The sequence below is a fragment of the Haliotis rubra genome, unplaced genomic scaffold (assembly GCF_003918875.1).
Source record: "Haliotis rubra isolate DU_JTF1 unplaced genomic scaffold, ASM391887v1 Scf313, whole genome shotgun sequence".
NCBI lineage: Eukaryota > Metazoa > Mollusca > Gastropoda > Lepetellida > Haliotidae > Haliotis > Haliotis rubra.
In genome coordinates, this window is record NW_025766984.1 from 454577 (window position 1) to 473826 (window position 19250).

The 19250-nt window shown below is 41.1% G+C and overlaps 1 protein-coding gene across 2 annotated transcripts in view; it reads right to left on the bottom strand.

The window, feature by feature from the left end:
* Positions 1 to 10200, bottom strand: part of LOC124283314 (methionine--tRNA ligase, cytoplasmic-like) — a 30970-nt gene extending 20770 nt beyond the window's left edge. For both annotated transcript variants that reach the window (XM_046719349.1, XM_046719348.1), the window contains exons 1-7: positions 9989 to 10200; positions 9154 to 9244; positions 8630 to 8711; positions 6738 to 6866; positions 2037 to 2109; positions 675 to 790; positions 222 to 359 (exon numbers count right to left, since the gene is read on the bottom strand). In XM_046719349.1, coding sequence (XP_046575305.1) covers positions 222 to 359; positions 675 to 790; positions 2037 to 2109; positions 6738 to 6866; positions 8630 to 8711; positions 9154 to 9244; positions 9989 to 10088 — 729 coding nt within the window. In that variant the 5' untranslated portion in view covers positions 10089 to 10200. The remainder of the gene's footprint in view (positions 1 to 221; positions 360 to 674; positions 791 to 2036; positions 2110 to 6737; positions 6867 to 8629; positions 8712 to 9153; positions 9245 to 9988) is intronic.
* Positions 10201 to 19250: the final 9050 nt, after the last annotated feature.

Consider the following 19250-nt stretch of genomic DNA (forward strand, 5'->3'; position numbering starts at 1 on the left):
GTATTCCTTGTAATGCTAGGATATAACACAAGGTATTCCTTGTAATGCTGGGAGATAACACAAAGAATTGACTGTAATGCTGGGATATAACACAAAATATTCCTGATATTGGTATGATATCAGTAATACCATCCTTGTAATGGTGAAACATATGGTCAGGTGAGATAAAACACAATAGTTAGGGTATAGGGTATCCATGTCAAAGAGAAGCTTGTGTTCACCTGAAACTCATCTACAGGGGCAGTAGGTTTGGCAGCCTGTTGTGGAACCCTTTCCACTGGTTTACCCTGTGGCCCTTTATACAACTTGGCTGTGTTGATGTTGGTCGCAGGGGGCACTGGCTGGGCAAGTAGCGACGCCTGCAGCAGGAAACACGGCACTAGTAGCTATACCAGCAGCATAAGCTTATGGAATTTAGGGTTAGAAACTGATTGTTTCCAGGAGTGCCACAGGGGGTTCAATAGAAAATTTAGCTTTGCCCTTTGGAAATTTACTGACGAAAATACTTATAATTCATCTTCGAATTTAATTAATGTAATTTCTCCTTGAACTATATAATAAACAGTTGTAATTTAACATTCCATTTTCATTGAGACTGATAACATCTTATTTAGTGTCTGAATTCTCTGGGCTATTTTATGAATTAGAAATATGTGAAAGTCACATAATCTTACCTTCAGAGACTGTACATTCCCCCCTTCTGTGACATGCTTGAACGCCCCCTCAACCTGTGTGAGACCAGCCACGGTCTGCCCCCACGCCTGGATGGACGGACACTCCTTCATGCTGTCTGTACAATCAGAACACTTGCAGTATTAGCTACAGATAATACAAAGGCAAAGAGATATTGTTCCTGTCAACTGTTCAGCAGGTTTGGGATGGGTAACTTGGGTTCTCGTGGCAGGTGGGTCTTCAGTAGGACTAGGGTACCCCCAGGAGAGAGTGAGTTGGGTTTTATCACGCTTTAGCAATATTCCAGCAATATCATGGCAGGAGACACCAAAAATGGGCTTCACACATTGTACCTATGTGGGGACTCGAACCCTGGTCTTCATTGTCATGAGCGAAAACTTTAACCACTAGGTTACCCCACTGCCCTACACTGCAAGTCACTAATGTTCACATTCCTTCTGACTTTTTTATGTTGAGTAAAGATAAAGCTTAAGTGAACTTCAGCGTATCAGATTGTTTTATATGTGTATGTGCAAGGTATTTGTAGGGGCTATGACAAAACAATTACCATTCAGACAATTTGCCCCAACCCTTGAGACTGCATGGCTGGGTAGGGTTAGGCTATATGGGGGTCATGTACCTGGTGAGTGAGTGAGTGAGTGAGTGAGTGAGTGAGTGAGTGAGTGAGTGAGTGAGTGAGTGAGTGAGTGAGTGAGTGAGTGAGTGAGTGAGTGAGTGAGTGAGTGAGTGAGTGAGTGAGTGAGTGAGTGAGAGTGAGTGAGTGAGTGAGTGAGTGAGTGAGTGAGTGAGTGAGTGAGTGAGTGAGTGAGTGAGTGGTGAGTGAGTGAGTGAGTGAGTGAGTGAGGAGTGAGGAGGGAGTGAGTGAGGGAGGGAGGAGGAGGGAGGGAGGAGGAGGGAGGAGGGAGGGAGGGAGGAGTGAGTGAGGTGAGTGAGTGAGTGAGTGAGAGAGTGAGAGGAGGAGGAGGGGAGGGAGGGAGGGAGGAGGGAGGAGAGGAGTGAGGGAGAGTGCTGTTAGCAATATTCCAGCAATATCACACCAGAAATGGGCTTCACACATTGTACCCATGCAGGGGAAGCAAACTCAGGTCTTCGGTGTGACAAGAGAATGCTTTATCCACTAGGCTAAACAACCCCACACCCACACCCCCACATAGTGAATCTGAACTGATGCCCCCCCTACTTCTGTAGGAATTACAGCAACACACAGGCTTGAGGATAGGCAAGGCAAACAGAATAGTAATACATAAACATTTTCTCATGAGTCTGTTGCAGTAACACTGACTTCCTATTGTAGATCTCCTGAACTAGACAAAGCATCAATGCATAGATCATGACATATCTACCTTTTGCAAGATTACCCAGCAGGACAGGAAACAGTGTACCAAATACAATAATGTCAGCTGAAGACACTCCAGACTGAAACACAAACATGCGAATAGTCCAATGCTATGTTCAACAAGGGATTACGACAGCCGTAGTACTAGGAACTCTTTGTGGAATGGGTCTTAGGTCTTTAGTCGTGTATAACATCAAGTTTCGAATACAGTCTCAATTCCGATACAGCCAATACTGTTTCATTGCAAGGCATTCAGATTCTCCTTTTTCTCATGTAATACCTCAAAAGCAGTTAACACTGACAAATTGGAAATTTTAAATATAAATTGTATATTTATATACTTTTCCTATCTCACATTATGCACTTCTCTCTCTTGATACGACACTGAGTGGAACGATGTAAACTTTTTTCCCTTGGCCTCTCTTGTCCATCTGCCCAAGCACGCCATGCTACCCTCATAATAAGACAGCATGCACCACTAGCTACCCACGTGACTATCTCCGAATCATCATTCTCATTCTTGGAGCCACTGGAATATCAATCTTGTATAAAACTAAGTGAAGTAGTTCTAACCCATAGGCAATCAAAACATAAGGCAGACAGCAAGTTCAGACTTATATTCAGGAAAGTACAGGGAAGCAGCAACAGCGTTGTTGGGTCGTAGACAGCTGTTATGCGAGAACAAGGGGTCCAAACTGGTACAGGCCATGGATGTCCTTGACTGAGAGATCCCGAAGGTAGTAGGAGGAGAAGACCGAGTCAGATCACTAGAAACATCCTTCCATAATGGCCTGGAGAGAGCAGTTCCTATGCAAAGCCATCGCAGATGCTAACTCCCGTGTCTCATGTGGATTGGAAGCTGTCAGGGGCGGTAACCCAGCGAAGGTGTAAGCCCGTAGGATGGTGGCTCTCATCCAGAAGGATAATGTGATGCGAGACTCTTCCGCCCTGGATGTTGAGGACAACAGAATGAAGAGGCGTTTGCGGAGACGGCGGCGATCTTTAGAAGCAACAAGAAAAATCTTCAAATCCCTAACAGGGCAAAGCTGCAGGTCTTCATTGTCATGCGACCCAAGGATCGTGGACAACGGTGGGATGGTAAAAGTATGATCGGGTTGTCCCGGCAAATGATTCTTCGCTACGAATTCCCAACAGAGACCGAGGAAGACTTTGCCATGCTTCTTCCGTTCGAACTGGCCTCTGTTAACGTCCAAAGCGTGGAGTTCAGACATCCGAGCAGGTGTAGCCAAGGCCACAAGGAAGAAGGTCTTGAAGGAGATCTTCCCAAAGTCCTTCTGAGCCAAGGGTTCATAGTTTGCCAAGGCCAAATGATGCAGCACCACAGATAAATCCCATGCAGGAGGTCTAACTTCTTAGACTGATAAGCCAATTTGAAGGACCGGAGCAAATACTGAAGCTCAGGAACCGTTGAGACCTTAGAGCCTGTGGTGGTAGCCAGGACTGAGTTGATCGCAGCAAGGTAAGTGGCCAAAGTGGAACCCTTGAGCTTCTTAGGTGCCCGCAAATGCTGAAGAAATTCAGCAACGATTTGAGGTGACGCAGAAATGGGAGATGTCATGCCTCTGGACGTGCAATATCACTCAAAACACTTCCACTTCTCATCATAAAGTGAGCGGGTGGAAGTCAGATGAGCAGAAGTGATGGCCATAGCCACTCTCCGAGAATACTCCTTCGCGATGAAGGACTTCTGCAGATGCGCCAAACGTGCAGAGACGTGCGAAGGGATATGTGGCACCAATCCGAGTGAGGGTGTAACAGTAGGTTGTCCCGATCAGGAAGAGGAACTGGGTTTAGGTCTGCGAACTGTGCGCAATCGACAAACCAACTCCTGACTGGCCAGTAAGGCGCGACCAAAAGCAGTAGAATCTGTCTGGTCGCCCGGAGTTTCTGGATGACTATGGGTAGAAGAGCCGGAGGGGGAAGGCGTAAGCGTTGAGCCCCTCCCACGAAATCGCCAGAGCGTCAAGATCCCACTCTAGTTGGTCTGGTATCGGCAAGACAAACTTCGGGAGCTGATGGTTTAACTGTGTGGCGAATAGGTCGACATGGGGCCTTGATAATGGAAAGACCAGTTCCCGAAAGGCCTGTGGGTTCAACTGCCGTTCAATCACCGTGGGAGATGGACGATCGGAGCAGGACAGCGCATCTGTGATGACATTCCTGACTCTGGGAATGTGTCTGGGTCAAGCATCGATGGCGAGGGAGTCGATCAGATGGAAGAACCGAAGCGCCAGCTGAAGAAGGTTCGCCAAACCTGTCGACCCGAGATAGTTGATGTACCAGACGACCGTGGAGTTGTCCGTCTGAATCAGCAGGGAGGACCCCCGAAGTTCCATCGCTGAATGTCGAATGGCGAGAAGAACCGCCAAGAACTTGAGTATGTTGATGTGTAAGTCCCGTTCAGCGGACGACCAGAGCCCGGCCATCTGATGTTGAAGAAAGTGAGCCCCCCAACCCGTGAGGGTTGCGTCGAGGAACAAAGTCGACACGAAGGACAACATTCTGCTCGTCTAACACGGCTGAAGCTGAAGCTACCCTCTGGTAGTTGGGGCTTGAGCTGACGTCAGAAAGCGCTGGAGGAATGCATTGCGGAGTCATGATGCACCTGTCTTGAAGGCTGAACATCATCCTCTGACAGGTGTCGAACAATGTATCGATGAAGTGGAGTCTCTGGATTGATGTGAGCTTCGATACAGCAATGTACAGTTAGCGGCGACGAAGTACTATCAGATCCTGTTGTGCCTGGATGCAATCATCAATGTAGCTTCGAAGATGCTTGAGCTTAGGTGAGGAGACCCAGCAACTCTTGCCACTGATGAAGGGATATCTCCTGATAGAGTGCTGAATGTAGTAGATTCGGCGCATGGAGATTGTCAGTCAATCTACAGTAACGTGTACATTGTAAATGGGTGATGAAGGTCGTATGATCGGCAATCTGTGGAATGTTAGTTCACCAAATGAAGTGTTGGTCCGCTGGATGGAGTGATAAATGTAGTAGACTAGATGCATGGTTATCGTGAATCTACCGAGACATTCGCAAAGTTGTTGGAATGACGAAGGTAAAAGAAGACTGGCGACACCAGGAATGTTCGTTGGGAAGACGAAGGCAGTAAACAAGTGCCTGGGGACTGCAGTGACCTCTGAACTGAGGGTTTGGCTAAAGTAGAAAACCCAAGTAACCCAAGTTGAAGCGTTCTGGGACATTTCTGTCTAACACCCTCGGCTGACAAATCCCGACATAATCACTCTTACCGGGAATGGCACTGTTCATCATCGCTGGCGATTAAAGGCTGGGGTTATTATCCACTGTGTAGGATCAAGACAATTCTGTCAGTGCACGTCATAATCACTCTCAACATCACAATTCTCTGGTAAACAAACAGTAGTCCGCCATTTGCAATTGTTACCAACAATGCAACAGTGACAAAAATCCAGACAACACGTTCTTCGGTCACAGCCCATAAAAACCGGTAAAGGGATGCTCGCTACTTGACAAGACAGCACTGCTGGTACCATGCGCAGAAACTTGCTCCATCTGTCCAGAAGCTTGCTGGTGATATAAAAGGAAGGGTGAGGAAGATGACGAACCAGGCCATGATTGCATCCTGAGATACACCATGACGCTGTTATGAGTTGTCTGTAGTAACAGGACTCAGTGAAGCATCAAGCTTGTCTGGTAATGCACAAACGAGTGGTCGAAGAGCTGATATCTACGCCGGAGGGTAGATTCCTAAACTAAATCATTCATCAAGGTGAAGATCGGATGGTAGAATAAATCTGGAATGATATGAGCTCTAGTCATGTAGAAGTCTTGGAGATCCGGGATCGTCAGAAGGTCAAGTGCCGGCGTAATGTAGATGTGTGCGCTATTGACATAGCTACCACCTTCGTTCAACCAGTTGAAAAGGGGTACCAGGTAAGATAAGTCATGTGACTGAAAACTTCTAGTGCCTCACATACTGTAGGGTAATCTGGAGAACCAAGTCAGATTGTCATGCTAAAAGCATGCCACGTCGTGGTGAGGAATTCAGTGTATTACAAATACCCTGAATAGTAACATCGTGTTGAAAGCTGGTAGCGTTTGATATCTCGCTCAAGATAGTTGTAGATGAGTGAGTGAGTGAGTATGATTTTACGCCGGATAGCTGAAGATGTTAGGTGAACCAAGTGATCATGTGTGTCGAATGAACCAACATTAATGCTGTTCCACACAGTCAACACAATACGCATGTGGATCACTCGTGTAGAACACTTCATTACACCGGGAGCATTTCTTCCTCTTTTTTGGCTGGTCAACTTCCCCATGTTGTAGACTAAGTTGAAAATGTTGAGCCAAGTAAAACATGTTCACACTCATGTGCGACAAGAAAGAGAATGATGATTCGGAGATAGTCATGTGGGTAGCTAGTGGTGCATGCCGCATGCTTTGCATGACAACTAGGAAGCTGTCTTATAATGAGGGTAGCATGGAGTGCTTGGGCGGATGGACAAGAGATGCCAAGGGAAAAAAGTTTACATCGTTCCACTCAGTGTTGAATCAAGAGAGAGAAGTGCATACCGTGAGACAGGATAAGTTTAAAAATATCTCCTCTGGGCCAAACTTCAATGCCATATATCAAAAGTCAAGTCAGAATTACTTTGTGTTATAAAGGAGAAACATTCTTAATAAAATCAGAAACAAACTCACCCCAACCAAGAACTTCTTCCCTTTGAGTTTGGCCTCCAGATGCTTGAGTAGCGGCTGGAGAGTCTTCTCCAGGGCCTTGTCCTGCTTGCCCTGGCCGAGAGCACTCACCAGGAGGGGCACCACAACGGGCTGAAGAGATGAAGGGGCAGGTTTAACTCTAGAACACTCTATGATATTGTATACACTAACACCATGCACTGGGGCTTACAATCTTCTAAAGACCTAAGTCCCCAATGCCTGTTTCACAAAGTGATCGTAACTCCAATACTATGGGATCGACTGAAATAGGGGCCCGTTCCTCAAAGCGATTGTAACACTACAATAGTTGTAAATCACTACAATCCAATTGTAACTTTAACTTACAAACACTCCACCGTTCCTCAAAGCGATTGTAACACTACAATAGTTGTAAATCACTACAATACAATTGTAACTTTAACTTACAATCACTCCACCGTTCCTCAAAGCAATTGTAAGTTACAATAGTTGTAAGTTACAATCACTTCCGTGAGTTGCTTATGACCGTCTGTAACTTACTTACGATGGATTGTTGTGTATGAACAAGATTGCGGTGTTTGTTGTAATTCATAAACAAAGGAGACAGAAATTTGGCCCTGAGAGGATATTTCAAGACCGTTGTCATGTTCTTGATGTTTAAAATGACGCTGAAATATTTTCAAGGTACAGAATGACGAGGGCTTCCATTCTGAAGCTGGGCCCCGTTCTTCAAAGCGAACGTAGCGCAAAGTTGATCGTAACTCCCATACTTTAACATAGACTTACGACTGTTGTAGCGCTACGATCGCTTTGAGGAACGGGGCCCTGGTAAACATGCTAGAACCTGGGTTATCCTCGGACACCCAGCGTTTACATGTACTATCCGTAGAAAGCAAGGTTTTAATTACTTTGTGATATCTTGCTAAAGGTGGATTATTTTTCGTCTGCTTGAAAGGGGAAGCAACTCTCACCAACCGGAAGTAATGTAAATGCATTATTTCTCACTTTCACGCAGAAGATCACGATTGTAATTTACGATCGAAAGAATTACAATCGCGATACTTACAATAGCTTTGAGGAACGACAATAAATTGTTATTTACAATAATTGTAAAGTTGATCGTAGGCTTACAACTGATTGTAGCTACGATTGCTTTGAGGACACAAATTTCATGAATGTTACAACAAGACTACTGGCAAACAAGAATAATTTGAGCACCGACCTGACAATTGACCCATATTAGCATGTATGAGTGCTGCCAACTGGCGCTTCCCATTCTGAGCGAATGGGCCCCAGGTTGTCCACGATCAAGTGTAGTGCTACACCGACCACATGAGAGTCTTATCAGCAAGGCGTAAGCAGTTATGCACGAAATCAATTTCATCGCCATGCACTGCACATGCACTAGCCTACATCTGCTCTACCTTTCACAAACCAAATGGGTTTGCTCATTGCCGTGCACCACCTACTTCTCGTAAATGCGTTCTCTGTGCCAGTCCAACTTATTCTTGTTTGCCAGCAGTATTTGGGGTACAGGATTTTACAGCTGTTACAATCTGCTTACAAATGTAGCATCGGGTTGAAAGTAAGTAACATTCTGAAATGTCTCAAAACATAGAATTTCCCAAACAAAACCTCAAAAGTCTGACACTACTGACTTTAATCCACATTGAGTTCACATTTCAGAGTTTTCTCTTTGTATATAGTGTTATCTACATGAATGATACAAAAATAGAATATTCTAAACGGAAGATTTTCATTTTTTATCATTTATTCATCAATCATCAGTTGCTTGTTTTCAAACCAATGAAAAATCAATACTCAACACCAATATCTCATTTGCGCTCCTCCCCTCTACTCTAGCAATCTGCCTTTTCATCAAACCCTGTACTCACCAACAGCTCCGAGCTCTCCCATTCCGCCCATTTTTTCTCTCCAGCCTCATCAACGATCTTATTGCCCAAGCTGAGCAGATATCTGAACAAAGGAATGGCAGAAATAGTCAGGTCCCTATGCTACAAGGCAGTCTGAGACACAAAGTTACAGGTGTTATTTGTAGGAGGACCTTGGGTCCCATTCATACTAGTGATCGTTGCTATTGAAGATAGTACATGGTGAAGTATGTGAGCTCTAATCATCTTAGCGCCATTATCTCAGAATAGGGACATATAATATGCGTGTCTGTTGCAGCAAAATATTAGTGGTGTTTGCACTTCATATACAACTTGGTTTATCATTTTAATTCTAATGGATGTACAAGTATTTTCTGCCGATAAAACGTCTGACAATCCTCTGAACAAGAATCCTTGTTATCATAGTTAAACACTTGTTTATAGAGAAGGAATAATACTTTCACCACTGAGCTAACACAACGCCAAATTCAAATTGAAATGCACCACAGAATTTTTTTTGTACAAACCTGGTTGCTGCATTTGGTGAGAAAATGAACACCCCAGGCTCAGGCTCCAGTACTGGAAGTTTGTTACAGGTGAGATAAGGAACCACCTTCTCTGGAAAACATATGATTACAATGGCGAAAAGATGTCACAGAAATGATGGACAGAAGGGTCAAATATTGCATTTGTTTGTCAACGGAATTCTGGCAGCAGGTTAGATTAGAAGTTGACCATAAGTTATTGGTGGTGACCATCATTCTTAATCAGAAATATTTTTTCTCTCTACTTTCCAGACATTGCATGTAAAAGAACCTGAATTTACCAGGCCAGAAACTTTGGTGAGCTTTTATTCAGTAAAAATGTTTAAACAAAGGAGACTGGTAGCATATACCGGTATTCATAATTAATGTTTTTGGTGCAAATTAATTACACTAATTACAGATCTGTTGAATTGCAGACAAATACAAAGTTCACCATTCTGTAAACACTTCAAAGTAAACGTAGAAAATACAAAGTTTAGGTGTGACATCTCGCTTTGAATGTGTTCATGTGTAGAAAATTTAGAGATCCAACAATCAGCTGATAATCTGACAAAATTTCTGACCAGCTCTCAAGCAAACGACCGGTTTTCATTGATCTCGTTAACCTACTCGATCGGAACCAAACAAATATCAAACTCCGGCTGGTTCCCGTTGGCTTAAGACTTCAGTCCTATATTATAAACTGTAAAAAAAAGTTCGAACCGTTTTGGTTAATAAATTTTACCTTAGGAATGTTTATAGCTTAATTACGTCGTTATGCGGAATGATGATATATTTTATGAACACAGCAGTATGTGAAGAAAACAGCATCGTTTACCATTATTTGTCACCACCACTTCGACATCCACGCCGGCTGTTGCTGCTGCAGCCAGTAACTTGACTGTCTGGAAATTCCCAACGTCCGTATATACTTTCATCTTTGGAGAATTGTCTTCAATGATTACTTTCTGTCAGTATATATACAACTATTTACCAATGACAGAGAGATTTCATCAGCCGGACCCGTGTAACAGCATTCATAACATTGATGGCCGCGCCCACGAAACACATGGACAAAGGGAGGTAATTCAGTTGCAGCAGAGTTACCTAACTTGACGTTTGTTTGTTTATTATTGAACTTACGTATTTTTTATGTCATATACACCGATCGTATGTCACGAATTAAAAAAACCCAGTGAGCTCTGTCACAATAACGTTATGTTGCCCATACAAAATCTCTCATTCGTCAAACAGTCAAAAATTGTTTTAGAAGATTGCAACTGGCATGTACCAGTCCAAAATAAGCAGTTACTGAGAAAATATTCTAATTTATATATAAGCTTACAATGGATAAGATTATAATGCTATAGTGTTTGCATTGTACACTTTACAATATGCACTCGCACAAACTAAGAACACAATATCTTATGTGATTAGTATTCAGACACCCACAAAAAAGCAAGGCTTCCAATATTGGGAGTTCATGGTTGTTTTGAAGGTGATTGCACTTACAGTGTGATATATATATATGCACGTTTGTGTGAGTGTATCTGCTTGTTTTAGCCTGGACCCATGCTGGTTGTTCTTTCCCAAAGGGACTCCATGCAGACGCTTATCATAGATACCCAACTCACACAATTTGTATACTGCATTTGGGCAGACCAGTCCATGTTTTGAGCCCCAAAAGTTAACACCATCTGTCTAACAGGAAGTGCAATCTTTGAGCAAATACTGTGATGTCACTCGAATTGGGACTGAACCAGACCTTTTGCTTTGTGGACTGATGCTCTATCCACTAGATCACTGAGACCGTCCCCATAATAGAGGCAACATATTTTCATTTATGCAGTTATAAAATCCTGAAGATTCAGGTTAGAAGTGGTCTTCAGCAGGATCAGGTGGTAAAGCATCATCATCCTTGTCTTGGTTGACATATCATCTTATCCCAATTGCTAAGATCGATGTTCATGCTACTGATCACTGGATTGTCTGGTCCTGGCTCAATTATTTACAGACTGACGCCATATAGCTAGAATATAATGTTGAGTGCAGTGTTAAATAACATACTAAGTCTACTTGGGCCCTTAATCAGTTTGCAGTTCTTCGGTCTGACTTCAGTGGAGAGATCTAGTCAATGTGAATTTTGTAATTCCGACAGTACTCGCTCAGATGTACTAGCTATCATCTCGATCACAAGGATTCCACTTATGCATCTTGGCCCACACATTGTGTCTCACCAATTCCAGACATACTTGTGAAAGTGGCTAGACCATGCATGTGCACCAGAGCATGATGTGTCTGTGACACTTACCTATTATGCAGCATTGTTTGTTTTCTTTCTGAAAAGCCATACACATGATATAGGCAACCTTCAAGTTGGGTACTGGTGAGGGTCTTGCTGGGAAGTGTCACAGCAATTAGTAAAATTTTGGGCCTTTAATCTGCAGTCAGTATTAATAATTTTCAGCTCAGTGAAAACATGCTTGCAGTCTACATCATGTATTGGTCCGTGATAAATCGCAGATTGACATCTAAAATGCGAAGTCACTTTTATGTGAATGCTGATCTTCCATCTGCTAGTAAACATGACCCTACAGCAGGTTTGGCTATTGTTCATTTCAGTATTTTTTGATTGCAAGAAACAAGCACTGATAGATTTCATCCAATCTATTTTTTTGATACCTCATATAAGATTTTAGCTCAATTCTAAAATACAGTAGTGTTTTAATTTATGCTAGGGAAGTTTATTTATCTTGCTATCTTTCTACATTTATCTTTAATGATCATTTGTTTACTCATCAATGTTTACAATATTGTTGTTTCAACTGTTTAAAACAAATCAATATACTCCATTAGGACCCTCAGTGATACCAGATGTATACACCTTTACTGCACCAAACCAGTAAGATTCAGTCATTGACGTTTTCTATATCCCCCCTGAAACATGTCTCCTGAAAGGAAGGGGGGAAAATCTTACTGGATGTTTGGAGATGCTGGTCTACAAGCTGGATGCAGTTTCGGTATTGTTCTGCAGGGGTGGATACAGCTTTTTGAGAAAAGGGGGCTGCACACTTCATTTTCACCCGTCATTCATTTAATAAACGTACAGGACAAAAGCTTCATTCCCTGTAGAAATAAATCTAAACATGACAGAAAATGAGCCAAATTTTAGATTCTGCAGTATCACTACAGGTAGATCTATTGCATATTTTAAACAGTATTTCCTCTTTCAAAATAAACTACTTGCAATTAAATATAATATGAAACAAAACCATTGATCTACTCAAGTTGTTGGTGTACACAACATAGTGGATATGAATTAATCTTCAAAGAAACTTTTAAGTCCACCCTAAAATTCAAAAAAATAGACTTTGTATCACTTTCTTCATGAAGCCAGCTTGAACTTTGAAATTAAGCTGTTGCTCTCTTTAATCCACTAGAAATTGTATCTCTGAGACTTAGGTTTGAAATTCAGGTAGTCGTCAGTCTTTAACATTAGGTGAGGTGAGGTGAAATTGGGTTTAACGTTGTGCTTGAGAATATTTCGCTCATATGCCGACGTGCATGCGTGTGTATGTGTATGTGCGGCTGCTTGTACTAGCCCAGACTGAAGCTGGTTTTATAGTGCTAGCCCACTGAGATACCATGCCGCAGTGAAGCATGAATACCCCACTCAGACACATTATACTGACTCCGAGCCGACCAGTCCTTGTTGTACCCATTAATGCCGAGTGCCAGGCAGGGACCAACAAGTACGATATTTTAACGTCTTTTGGTATGACGTGGTTTGGGATCAAACCCGCGACCTTCCGCTCTCTGGGCGGATGCTCTAACCACTACACCACGGAGGCGGTCCTTTAACATTAGGGTTGTGACAACAACCCCTCATACTTCTTTCTAAATGAGTCACCCGAGTTATTTTATTGAAGAACTAATCAAAGAATGGTTTGGTTTGGTATTTTATGTAAATTTCAATATAAAGTTTTACTTTCCAAAAAGCTGTTGTTCCAGTTCCATCCATTTAAAATCTTCATGTTTATGTGGTCTATTCACAGCCTATGAAGTGAGCATCATGAGCTCCAGTGTATTAGTGATCATTAACTTCTTAAGTGTATGTATGTTTAAGAAAGTAGATAATTCTATGGAACTACAACTTCTTATATTCAACAAGTGCTACATTTCAGAGTAGATACAAAACAGACAAGAAAAACCTTTTTTATATGCTATAAATTTACAACACAACAATTATCATAGACGTCTGTATTACAATGATTGTGATGTTTTGGTGTAGATAGTTACACCATTATCTCTTGCCTGATAACATGGTTAGTTTTGTTTGTTTTTTAAAAAAACTTCACCGGGTAAATCTCCCAAATTTCAAATGGAGCCATTTTGAAATATAGTGTATTGGATAATGACACGACACCATATCTAACAGGGTCTGTGTCAAAACCTAGCCATGCAGGTTTTAAGGTCACCTCTACTGACAAGGGCTTATACATATTTAGCTGTGCAGATTTGAAAGGTCACCTTCTCTGGCAGGGACTGTCTCAACAGCTACCCGTGTTGGTTTGAAAGGTCATCTCACTGGGGCCATATCAAAAATACATACGGTATATAATTACAGACTTCCACCAAACACTCAACTGACTGCCTCACTTTTAAATATGGTGAGTCCCCAGTGCTGTGACAAAAGACAAGATAAGTGGTGAAACTTTATTTATTCAACATATACATGAAAAAATACATATGTGGGTATCATTGCACAATACTGACTTGGATTTGTGTACATCTTGAGTAATACATTGACACATGCGAATAAATATAACTATCATAAACGAGAAGTGTTTCTGGGTATCATTTGGAGAACTGTCAGAACTAGGACGTGTTTATCTTATGCAGACACTACCACTAAAACAGATGATTTATGTTATATCACATGCATGCAAATATTCCTTAAAAGTAAACATGTAAATGACAAATGATATCTTCGCCACTCTCTGTCACAACCCCTTACAATGAGCTGGGGTATGTGTTCCAGAGGCTAAATCAGATCTGTTTCATTGTAATAGTATGATTAGACAGGCCTTTTAGCTTGATAATAGTGTACGAATCTACACCAAAATGTCACTCTACGCAACAGACAAGCAGTTGTCATCAATAAAGTTGCATGCTTCATTACAGAATCAAATTGATTGATACAATTATTATCAAAACAAAATGTTCCCATTATCCAGTGCTTCAGGATGGTGTACAAGAAACTTGTACCAAAACTGATGTTCTTGACCTACGTAGAGTTCAGTATCACTGAACATATACCATGATCAGATGCAGCAGTGTCTGAATTAACTCGATAGCGTAGCCATGGTAGCCTTCTAGATGGACCAATAGTTTCAACAGTATTATCACCAGATCACCAGTTAGTATAGAATGTCTGTTGTATATCACTGCACTCAGCAGTAATCCATCTATATAATGGAAGTCTGAAAATAATCCAGTATGGACTAGACGATTCGGTGACTGCTGTCATGACAACCTGATCATGCAATCAACAAAGTCTGACAACCTATCCAAATAGTCACCTCTTATGACAAACATAGGTTCCAAAACTGCCAATGTAAAAAACACAGATTACTGGTTTCATAAATAAGAATTGAGACTCCGTGTCACAGTTTAATCAGTGGATCTATACATGTAAATAGTTGATGAGGAAATACAACCCCAGACCAACAGAATACATAAATGATTACAGCTTCCTGTAAAAGTTACTAGCCACAGGACTATAGGCAATCAGCTATGTTGCATGCTGGGTACAAGGACAGAGTTGTATACCAGGAATTCCTATATCTAATCTCTGGGCTTAATATTGAAAAATGACCCCTTTGGCAATTAAATTCAAAATCCATAGGCCTGAAATTTGGGAAATGATAGGAACTGTGTGTTACTTGTGGGCATTAAGCGGACCATTATCACGTCCAGTACCCAGTGAGTCCTGTACACATGGAGTCCCCTGATTGCACTACGAACATTGTAAATACTGACTTTCGCCAGAGCTTCTACCAAGGGACATCACTCCAAACAATAAAATTGTATTCTTAACTAAAGCCCATGGGCCTAATATTGGGATTAATGTCACATGTCGTTACATACAGGAAATCCTGGTACATGTGTATGAATTTATGAATAATCCGATGTCTTGTAACATGACTAATCTGATGCATCGTAACATGACTAATGAGGGTTTCTTCTACAAACATGTCATAAACGGAGATTAATATCTGGCCATGAGTATTCTTCATTGCTAACTAGCTAAAGAATGAAATACATACAAACAACAGAAAGTTCCAAATAACTTAATAACAGCACTATTTACACACAAAAAAATATAACAACCAAAAACAATTTACTACAATAGCAATCAACATGAATGACAATGATCTTGATGCACAGTAATGTTAACTGAACACAATGAACACAACGGACACAACAGACACAATGGTAACACTTCACGTGTAATATAATACAACACGAGGACATCACGACCATTATTAGTTGTTTAAAGTCACACTAAGCAATATTCCAGCGTTGTGATGGCGGTCAGCAGATAATCAAGTCTAGAGCATAGGGGCGTGTCCTGCTTAGAAAGAGCGTTACAAAGACATGGAGGTGTATAGACCCAACCCTATTACTATATAAAAGGACTTTCCATATATATAGTAATAGGGTTTGGTCTTTACACCTATATGTCTTTCTAACGCTGTTTCTAAGTGAGGCACGCCCCTGTGGTCTAGACCAGACAATCTGTGTCCGATTGACATCATAAGCATTGATCTACAATCACAATCACATGCATCCAAGTCATCAAGCCTTACTGTCTGATTCCTTTAGTCACCTCGTACGACAAGCATGAGTAGCTGAAGACCAATTCTAACCCGGATCTTCACAGGGGTCATAAAAGCCATTCAACACATCATGAAAGGGATGAAATATTATTTAGTTTCCTATCAATCTGAAATTAATCATCAAATTTTCAACTTTATGCTATCAATGATCAGTGTAGAATGTTCTGTATGAGATGTGAATCTGATTCTATGAGGGGGGTATTCTGGAGGGAGCATCTCAGCTTTACAACAACAATATGTGTATGGCGTTTAGCTGTTTAATGCTGCGCTCAGCTACATCACGGTGGCTTGTAAATAATAAAATGTGGACCAAACAATCCAGTGACTGTCATTGTAAAGAACAATCCACAGCCTTGTGGTTTGATGATACACTTTCAATCAAGTCTCTGACTCTGACAGACTCTGTCGGATCCTTTTGGTTGCCTGTTGCAACCAATATAGGTTGCCAAATCTAGACCAAACAATCCAGTGATTGTCATTGTAAAGAACAATCCATGCCAAAGGAGTTTGATGATACACCATCAACCAAGTCATCGAACATTCCTGATCCTTTTGGTTGCCTCTTGCAACCAGCATATGTTGCCGAGATCACATGGAACACAATGCCAACAGTTGACATAGTGGAGCCCTTGACATGTCTGTCTTCCCTCTAGTGCCGCCATCGCTGAGCTGTAAGTGCATGCTATGTTATGAACTATGTGTGTTTGATGATTCATGTATGATCTATATGACACACTGAAATTTTGATATGCTCAGTATCACAAAATAATCGCAGAACAAATATGAATATAATCAAATAACAATCAATAGCTGATTACAAGAAGCTTATAATCATCACAACACTTAAGTCTCGTGGACAACACGCATGATATTTGGACACCATGACATATTCAATGCTCTGATCCCTTTCACAGACATCTTACTATGTGACTACTTTTTTATATTTGATTTTTTTTAGATTTTGTTCCATCCTTGTATCTGAAATGAAATCAATGGAAATAAATGCACTGATGCTCACCTGTTCAAATATTACTACGATTTTCAAGCCTGTCAACATCATCAGTGATGTCCTATGTTGATTGCGGATAATGATTCCACAAAAATAATTCATATTATTTACGTTTGCACAGAATATTCACCTGGGGTTAGATATGAACCCCAAATATCTGTTGTAAAACATATGAGGCATATATATATACACAATACCTCATGCTAAGCAAAAACCTATCAGCATGGAATATACAAGTATGGCAAGGTCTGACAAGTATTCAAATTTGAAAGCAATATTAATAAAAAACATTTTAAAAATATACACAACCATGTAACCTTTGGAACACTTAATGTAGTATATAGGGTTATACCATGAGTGAGTGAGTGAGTGGGTTTTACACAGCTTTTAGCAATATTCCAGCAACATCACCACAGGTTATACCATGACTGACTGACTGAGTTTAGTTTTACGCTGCTTTTAGCAATATTCAAGCAACATCACGGCAGGGGACACCTGAAATGGGCTTCACACAGGTTATACCATGATATGACTGCACTTACGCTGTATGGATGAAAATATCTGAAAAAGGACTGTGTATAGTAATTGAAACAGTTAAAGAAAACCCAATTTCATGCATTATAGTAATATAATAGAACTGAGCGTTCATAACTTTTTGAGTAGCATACTAAGCAAAACCTTTCAGACTTTCCATAACCTCAATCACAGAATAATACTAGTACTGGTTTTTTTTTTATGTCATTCTATGTGCCCAAATAGTTTCTCTTTGAAGCATTATACAGACAGAAAGATGATACACTATCTACAAAATTCTGACAAAAGTAACTAATCATGTGATCTAATATTTTCCCAGATGGCCTGTATATAGACTATGACTGCTGCACCACTTCTTCACAACACTTCATAACAAAGAACAATGGCTTCTGAATCATTCCCATGATACAAATCTCTGAAAATAAAAATAACTGCCGAATACGAGATTATGAGCTACACAAGATTCTTCCTAATATAGTCTTTGGCTAATGTGATAATAATATCAGGAACAGTTTTTTTGTTGTTTGAATGAGCACAAATAATACTGATAGCTATAATTCATATCACGACATCTGACCCATCTTGACACATTCAGCAGCACTCATCCGTGCTCCAATATCAGGAAAAACACAATATTGTGGCATTAATGTTCAAATAATCCTCTGGAATATCCTGGTATAGCCTACTGTGTGATACACAAAGTTAAATTAACCGTCGAAAGTTTGATTGCTCATAGGGCCCTTGAGTCTTGCTCCTTTACTTCATGAATTCCTGCACCCCCCCAACTTAGGGCCATGACAAGGACCACTTGTTCACACTTTATGACCACTGAATTATGTGCCCATATCTTGGCCCTTACATGTAGACAGTAAACACAGAGGAGTGTCATGTCGGTTTGAACAGAATTTGAGCAAGGGAGGAATTTTTAGCGTAAGATTAAAGCATAAAGTCATACAGGGGCCAAGACTTTTACCACTTTGGTCAAACCCATGATGCTGAAATACCTAGAAACATCACAAACACAATATATTCAACATACCTTATATGACGGAGTCACCTGTGTCCAAATACTGAGTGGAAAAAGCAATTTCCATTAACATCCAGGGAAATATCTTAATTCTGAGTGAGTTTGGTTTAACACCGCCTTTAGAATATGAGTCCAGCAATCTCATAACGGGACACCAGAAATGGGTTTCACACATTGTACCCATTCAGGGAATTGAACCAGGCTTCAGTGTGATGAAGCGACGGCTTTAACCTCTAGGCTACTCTACTACTCACTCCTAAATTAGAAGCTTGGTGACAGAACATGCAGTAAATGCTTTCCTGAATGTTGGAAACTGCATGAATCGGGTCAAAAAGAACATACGCGTAGCAAGCCATTTTTTCATGTAGGCCCGATAGGTTGGAAAGCTTATATTTAGATAGTATTGAGGGCTTTCATTTTCAAAATCATGTGTAAGCCTGGGCTTCTTTTTATAATGGTAGCTACGCCGCCCATGAAGAACTAAGCGTTGATATCATGTATCCTTCATACATATCCCATTAAACACATTCATTCTGTTCCATATCATGAGGCAAGGATCATGATATATCGTTCAATCTTTCCATCCTCCGAGGACAGATCCTTGGAATACCGGGATCATCATTCTTTT